We start from the raw sequence: 8,473 nt of genomic DNA on the forward strand, positions 1-8,473 counted from the left end.
ATTTCTGTCCGTCCAGTTGCTGGCACCCAGACACATGGGCCCCCTGACCTGTGGTCTAACTCCAGTTGCTGACACTCAGACCCGAATACACACACGTACACAGAGAATAGACTCCCCCACCCAGGAAAAGAGTTAGAAAAGAGGATAGAACAGACTGCACTGATCAGGTGCAGGGCATGACCATACAAACATGCTGACCAGTCCTTGTTTACATGCAACCATCCCTTTTTATCCCCTTATCACTCTATTTTCACGCATACATTCCTCCTCAAATCACCTAGGTCCACCACTTTCTCTGCCTTTGGTTCCTCCCCTAGAGATCCCAGAATAAGTCCTGTGCATCCCCAAAATGCTGGTCCCCTGCATCCCATAATGTGTCCCATACCCTTAGGCAGTAACTCCCATTGGTCCAAAAGCTGCTACAGCCTTGACTCTCCTTCACTCATCATGATGGGTTTCACACTTGGAATGGGTCTGTTAAGTCTTCTATGACAGCCCTGGGAAGAGCCTGGATAGGGTGTTCCCTCTTCTGAACCTGTAATTTGGGTTCCTCTGCCTTCCATTTCACCTCTGTGCTCCTCTGTCCTTGTGGAGATATGTCACTGATGGGCTGATAGCTCTCCCTGTGATGGGCCTGGGAGTTGTTGGGGCAGATTATTATTTGGCATCCCCCTCCTGCCATTGTGCTTCTTTGTGGGTATGTGAACATGTTTTTGATCACATAACCTAGAAAACGCAACCAGAGAATCCCAATAGGTCATTTGTTTATAAGTCCATGTTTTAAAGAACATGTATTTGAAATACACAGCTCAGAGGTTATACAAATTGAAGTTTCTTTAGAATTCTGCCTAAGGCTGTTTTCACATCTTTATTTTTCAGGCTGTAGATGATGGGATTCAGCATGGGGGTTAAGATGCTGTACTGGGTGGACAGCACTTGGTCTAGAATGATTGATGAGACTGATTTGGGTTTTGTATATTGGAACAGAGCAGTTATGTAGAGTAACCCCACTACAATGAAGTGGGAGCTGCAAGTGGAGAAAGCTTTGTGCCTCCCTTCTGCAGACTGTATCTTCAGGACAGTGGCAATGATATAGATGTAGGATATGAGGGTGAGCAAAAAGGAGCTGGACCCAAAGATCACAGCAGAAAAAAGAAGAATAAGTTTACTGAGAAAGGTCCCACTGCAAGCAGCAGACAGGAGAGGGGGCAGCTCACAGCTGAAATGTTTGATTTCTGTGTGCCCACAGAATTGAATATTTAACACAGGAATTGTGTTTAGAACTGAATATAAGAGACCCATTGCCCATGCACTCCCTACCAGCTGATAACAGAAATGTTTGCTCATAGCCTTTTGATACTTCAGTGGATTACAGATGGCCACATATCGGTCATATGCCATTACTGAAAGCATAAACACTTCACACCCAGCTGAGAGGAAGATGAAGAACATTTGAGTCATACAAGCATTCACAGCAATGGTTATGCTTCCTTTCACAAGGAAATTCACCAGTATCTTTGGAACAACAGCAGTGGCATAACAGATGTCAACAAGAGCTAAATGAAAGAGGAAGATGTACATAGGAGAGTGAAGGTGGAGATCAGTCCTTATGACCATCATGACTACCGTATTTCCTAATAAAGTGATTAGGTAAATAATTAAAACCACAGTGAATAGGAGTCTTTGAAGGAGTGGATCTCTTGTAAGTCCCAAGAGAACAAACTCAGTTCCACTTGTTTGGTTTTCCATTTACTCTATGTGACCTGAAGGGGAGAGAAATGCATGATGTTAACACTGGAATCAGAACACACAAAATCACATGAATTGACTTCCAGGTACCAGGTCAACGTAGGGTTAAGAAAAGGAGATTTCAATCCATGTTAGGAAGCAAGGGGCTTGGAAGAGGTATGCAGAAAGTGTTCGAAATAAGCTTTTTCTCCACTGAGCCCAGCTGGCGCTTCCTGTTCCTATTCATTTTGTCCTCTTACTAGGACCTTTCAGATTCCACGCAGGAATGAAGTCTTGAAAGCTGAGCCTGAGACTGAAGACGTGCTTCTCTGATTTGTGGTTTGTCTTCCTCCTGACAATCCAGAATTACAAATTAGGCTACGTATCACCAAGCATGGGGAGACCATAGGAATTCCAGTAAGTCTGTGCACCTGGTCCTAGACTTTGCTTCTTCACTTATAACCTGAACAAGGTTATGAGTTAAAGGTTCCTCTAATTCTCTGGAATTCTACTATTAGGATTTTTCTTATTCTGCTGAAGACCTCAAATTCCCACAGCATATGGCTTCAGTATAACCCCTGTGGACACAGAGGTCTGTGAGAGATATATATTGATGTGTTTGGCTCCTACATGTCGAACTAGGGCACGTGGAAGTCTAGGGCTGAAATATTTGGGTTTGGGGGGGGAGGTGGGGGATTGTTAGGGTTTTTTTAATATTTTGTTTTGGTTTTATGATTATTCTTCCTAAATATCAGATAGTTGGATTGTAAAGCAGAGGATACTCATGGGATATTTTCTGTACAAATGTGCCCTTCTGAACTAGGTCCCGCATTACCTTTTTCAATAAAATGAAGAAATTTAAGTAGGGAAAAAGCAGTAAGAATCTCAAGCACAATACTCTCCCAGCCTGTGTCATTATTGTTAGTCACTTGACCTGAGAGATGCCTAACACAGATGTGATGCATCTCAAATACATATGTGTTTATAGCTCTGAATGCAGAACTAAGTTATCTCAGTTATGGAATGACATAGAATATCATCACAAAGTGTCTCCATGCACTTATTAAATACAATGTCTCAGGAGGCAGAACTGCAGTTTCAGTCAGTTCCCTATTTTTACCACTTCCACATTTGGCATGGGTTTCCCACTCTGAAAAGCCAGCTAACTAACTCCATAGTTCAGGCAGAATTGGATCCAGCATGTCACATATATGGGCACCCAAGTAAGTATGGACTTGATGTAAAAGGAATCAGGGGACTACAAAAAGTGAAGGCTACCTCAGGGTGAGATATGATATCCTACAACAGAGCAAAGATTTTTTTTCATTTAAATCAGTACCTAGTTCTTGGGTTCTTCTGCTTCCAGCACAGTAGTCTGCAAATGGGAAAATCATTGGTTTTCAGGAAGTCGTTACCTATATGTTCTTAGTTTTTCCTATTTTGACTTGTTTAAAAGTTAGTCATAGAAATCCAGATTTAAGGAAAAATGGTCACCTCCAGAAGATAATTCATCTCAGTTGGCATTTAAGATGCTGGAAAGGAATAAGCATCTGGAAATGTTTTTCTATCTCAGTTTACAATACAGTTACATTTAAACTCAGATGAAGTTGAATCCATCCATCTTTTAATTTCTGGGTAAAGTTGTTTGCATTTTTTTTCTTTAAATTTTGTTCTTAATGGCTTAATTTTGTTATTTTTTAAAAACTAGATGAAGTTATTCCATTAAATTTAAAGAAAATATGTAGGATGCCATCCACAAAGAAAAGTAGTCTGGCAAAAAGATAACATCTTTGGTTTAACTCCTTTAAAACAAAAAAGAGCTATGGAAATACCCTGGTGTGAGCTATGGAAATATGCTGGTGTGTATTTTGAAAGTACTACAGAGTTAAATGGAAAGGGATTTGGCTACATATGCAATGCCAAAGCCTGCTCACTTTTGCTTTTTTCTGTATATGTACAACCATGATTCTGCACTGTCTTGTCCTGCCCTCCCCAACATCCACACTAACTTATAGTTCTTGCAAAATGTACATTCACTGAGTTATTTTGTTTAGAAGTTGTGTACTCACCAAGGAAAGAACAACTTCTTTTTCTTGAGATGTCATTAGGTATTTGCTATTCATCCTTCTCTTCTCTCTACAAATGCATATTGGAAAGTGTTGAGTGAGTTTATTAGTACAAAACATAGCATAATGAGATAACAAATGTGCATGCATATATATACACTCAAAAATTACCTATAAATAAGAATAAAATAAAAGTGGAATTCATCTACGTCCAACATGCATATCTAGAACAGGTTGTAATTGAAATGCAGATAGGCTGATTAAATATACCAACAGATATATTGATAGATAAATAAGGAAATTAATTAATTATAGATATTCAAGTTTGAACCATGCAATACCTCCTTCCTGTCTTTTTCTCTTAATTGATCTCTTTAGACAAAAAAAAATAGTAAATATTTCCAAAGTTATAACACTATAATATTTAAAGCTCTCTCCAGCTCTCTCCTTCTCCAAGCTATGTCACTACTCTTTTCTATCCTTCCTCTCAGTTCATATTTAAGCCAAAAATTATACACAAAAATGTGCAGTTTGCCACCAGGAAAAAAGGTTTCTCCATGTTGCTGGTGGTCTGCTGGGGAGGAGGTCAACACACACCTCTCTCCTTATTGCTCATCTCCTTTCATATTCCTAACTCAGCCTTAATTCTAGAACCTACATATGTTCTTACTGTCTCTGTGGCATGTGAAAGAAACTAAAAATATTATGGAACAGGAAATAATGAGCATTTTACAAAGGATAGGATAAGAGGTTGCTATTTTGTTTCTTCTATCCCCGGAGAGTTATGCCTTAACCAAGAGTGCCTTTCACACACTCTGACCTTGAAGAATGCTGCATCCCCCCAACTTCCATGTGATGCCCAAGGAATAACTCCAGGGATGCTGAAAAGAGGAACTTTTTATTAACTCGTGCTGAAAGTATCTGCTCATACTTCAGCTGAAATTAAAATACAAGATTGATTTAAAGTCACTAAAATTAAAACTAAATTATTTGCTGAAATTTTGAGATGAGCATGACATTGAGAATTAATTTATGACTGATCTCTCATCTAAGAGATGGTTTTTGTTCTCCTAATGTTAAGTAGCTACCATGTCAATAACAGCAGCTGAGCTAGGTGGCTAATGTCCTGACATTAGCAAAGAGAAAAAGGCATTTGTAGAGAGTGATTTTCTGCCCTATCAGGGAACCATACCTTTGAACATGTTTTTTTCTTCATACTGAGTATAAAAGCAATTGGAATAACGATCTGAGTTGTTCTTATCCAAAGCCCAGCTATACAAATAGGAACAAGCAAATCCTATGAGAAAAAACTGCTGTGAAATGAGGTGTCATAGCTTTCTTACTTTCTGTTCATCCCCTTCTTGTATTTTATTAGAAGACTATTCCATTGAACTCTCTGGAGTGATGTGTTTTCTGCCTTGTGAGACCAAGGAAGCTACTACTAATCATTCATCCTTGCGTGGTTTAACCCCAGTCGGTAACTAAGCACCACACAGCTGCTCACTCCCCCTCCCCCCACCGCTGGTGGGATGGGGAAGAGAATCAGAAAAAAAAAAAGTACAACCCGTGGATTGAGATAAAGACAGTTTAATAAGATGGCAGAAGAAAAGAAACTAATACTAATAAGAATAATAATGATAAAAGAATGTACAAAACAAGTAATGCACAATGCAATTGCTCACCACCTGCTGACCGATGCCCAGACCATCCCCGAGCAGTGATTGCTGCTCCCTGGCCAACTCCTCCTGTTTATACACTGAGCATGAGGTCATATGGTAGGGAATAGCCCTTTGGCCAATTTGGATCAATTATCTGGGCTGTGCTCCCTCCCAGCTTGCTGTGCACCTGGCAGAGCATGGGAAGGTGGAAAGTCCTTGACTAGTGTAAACACCACTTAGCAACAACTAAAACATCAGTGTGTTATCAATATTATTCTCATACTAAATCCAAAACACAGTACTATACCAGCTACTAGGAAGAAATTTAACTCTATCCCAGATGAAACCAGGACAGTATCCACCCCTTATTCTATACCATCTACATCATGCCCAGGTCTCACACTTTTCAATACATCTCAATTAATCACCACCGCTTTTCCTGTCTTTTGACATATACACAGAGATATCGTTCCCTTGGTCTATGGGCCATCCCTCTAAAATGTCCATTGAGTTCATTTAGTCCATGACTTTGGACTCCATCTGTCATAACAGTCTTTCAGGGCAGGAGAGATGGGGTGTGGTATTGGACTGTTGCATGTCGAAGCCGGTTCTGGTTCCATCACTGCTGCACTTTGCTTGGTTTCATCAAAGTTCATTCTTCATTAATCTGGGTGATCCTTACTGTAATACCAGTAATATGGCAAATAGCAACCATAAAAGTGATGACACACAGTATTATATAGCAATTAACATCATACCATTTAGTTCATTGGCTATTTTCACCCAAAATCAAATCCCCTTGAGGTACACAGCGCACTTCCCCATCCTTCCGCTTTACCCACCAAGTGCACCCAGGTCCTTGAACAAAAGCAGTCCCACGAATGGGCTTGCCTTTGCCTGACGCAGGAATAACCCAGACTGTCTTCCCCAGCATGTTTTTTATGTGTACTACAGGGACCTTATCCCCTTCTACAGTGCGAAAATTTTGATTGGGCAGGGCCAGCTCGAATGGCAGATCCCCTAGTGTTGACTAACAACGTGGCTTTTGCTAAATGTGTATCCCAATGTTTGAATGTCCCACCACCCATTGCTTGCAGTGTAGTCTTTAACAGTCCATTTTATAGTTCGATTTTCCCGGTGGCTGGTGCATGATAGGGGATGTGATATAGCTGCTCAATGCCATGCTCTTTGGCCCAGGCATCTATGAGGTTGTTTTGAAAATGAGTCCCATTTGTGACTCAATTCTTTCTGAGGTTCCATGTCACCATAAGACTTGCTTTTCAAGGCCCAGGATAGTGTTCTGGGTGGTGGCATGGGGCACAGGATATGTTTCCAGCCATCTGGTCGTTGCTTCCACCATTGTAAGCACATGGCGCTTGCCTTGGCGGGTTTGTGGGAGTGTGATGTAACCAATCTGCCAGGCCTCCCCATATTTATATTTCAGCCATCGCCCTCCATACCACAGAGGCTTTAACCGCTTGGCTTGTTTAATTGCAGCGCATGTTTCACATCCATGGATAACCTGTGCAATAGCGTCCATGGTCAAGTCCACACCTCGATCACGAGCCCATCTATATGTTGCATCTCTTCCTTGATGGCCTGAGGTGTCATGGCCCAGCGAGCTATAAATAATTCACCCTTATGTTGCCAGTCCAGATCCACCTGAGCCACTTCAATCTTAGCAGCCTGATCCACCTGCTGGTTGTTTTGATGTTCCTCAGGGGCCCGACTCTTGGGTACGTGAGCATCTACGTGATGTACTTTTACAGCCAGGTTCTCTACCTGAGCAGCAATATTTTGCCACAGTGCTGCAGCCCAGATGGGTTTTCCTCTGCGCTGCCAGTTGCTCTGCTTCCATTGCTGCAACCACCCCCACACAAGGCATTTGCCACCATCCATGAGTCAGTATAGAGACAGAGCACTGGCCACTTTTCTTGTTCAGCAATGTCTAAAGCCAGCTGAATGGCTTTTACTTCTGCAAACTGACTTGATTCCTGTTCTCCTTCAGCAGTTTCTGTGACTTGTTGTATAGGACTCCATACAGCAGTCTTCCACCTGCGATGCTCTCCCACAAGACGACAGGACCCATCAGTGAACAGTGCATATTGCTTCTCATTTCTTGGTAGTTTGTCGTACAGTGGGGCCTCCTCAGCACACATCACCTCTTCCTCTGGTGATATTCAAAAATCTTTGCCTTCTGGCCAGTCCATGATCACTTCCAAGATTCCTGGGCGACTGGGGTTTCCTGTTTGAGCCTGTTGTGTGATCAGTGCAACCCACTTACTCCATGTAGCATCAGTTGCATGATGTGTAGAGGGGACCCTCCCTTTGAACACCCAGCCCAGCACCGGCAGTCAGGGTGCCAAGAGGAGCTGTGCTTCAGTACCAACCACTCCCGAAGCAGCTCGAACCCCTTCATATGCTGCCAATATCTCTTTCTCAGTTGGAGTATAGCAGGCCTCAGATCCTCTGTATCCCTGACTCCAAAACCCTAGGGGTCGACCTTGAGTCTCCCCTGGTGCTTTCTGCCAGAGGCTCCAGGTAGGGCCATTCTCCCTGGCTGCAGTGTAGAGCGTATTTTTTACATCTTGCCCTGCCCAGACTGGCCCAAGGGCTACTGCATGAACTATCTCCTGTTTAATTTGTTCAAAGGCTTGTCGTTGCTCAGGGCCCCATTTGAAATCGTTCTTCTTCTGGGTCACTTGATAGAGAGGGCTTACGATTGGACTGTAATTTGGAATATGCATTCTCCAAAAACCCACAATGCCTAAGAGAGCTTGTGTTTCCCTTTTGCTAGTTGGTGGAGACATAGCTATTATTTTGTTAATCACATCCATTGGGATCTGATGATGTCCATCTTGCCATTTTATTCCTAAAAACTGGATCTCCTGTGCAGGTCCCTTGACCTCACTTTTGTTTTATGGCAAAACCAGCTTTCAGGAGGATTTGACTATTTTCTCCCCTTTCTCAAAAACTTCTTCTGCTGTATTGCCCCACACGATGGTGTCTTCAATGTATTGC

General features: G+C 42.1%; 1 protein-coding gene across 1 annotated transcript; it reads right to left on the reverse strand.

The window, feature by feature from the left end:
• Positions 1-816: 816 nt before the first annotated feature.
• On the reverse strand, positions 817-1,749 carry LOC142419730 (olfactory receptor 5V1-like). The gene has a single exon (XM_075522991.1). The coding sequence runs from the start codon at positions 1,747-1,749 to the stop codon at positions 817-819; it is 933 nt and encodes a 310-aa protein (XP_075379106.1).
• Between the last annotated feature and the right edge of the window lie 6,724 nt (positions 1,750-8,473).

Source organism: Mycteria americana, chromosome 22, assembly GCF_035582795.1.
Source record: "Mycteria americana isolate JAX WOST 10 ecotype Jacksonville Zoo and Gardens chromosome 22, USCA_MyAme_1.0, whole genome shotgun sequence".
Lineage (NCBI taxonomy): Eukaryota > Metazoa > Chordata > Aves > Ciconiiformes > Ciconiidae > Mycteria > Mycteria americana.

Bases quoted from the DNA above. Each gene is read 5' to 3' on its own strand.
- LOC142419730 (XM_075522991.1), bottom strand. From the start codon at position 1,749: ATGGAAAACCAAACAAGTGGAACTGAGTTTGTTCTCTTGGGACTTACA.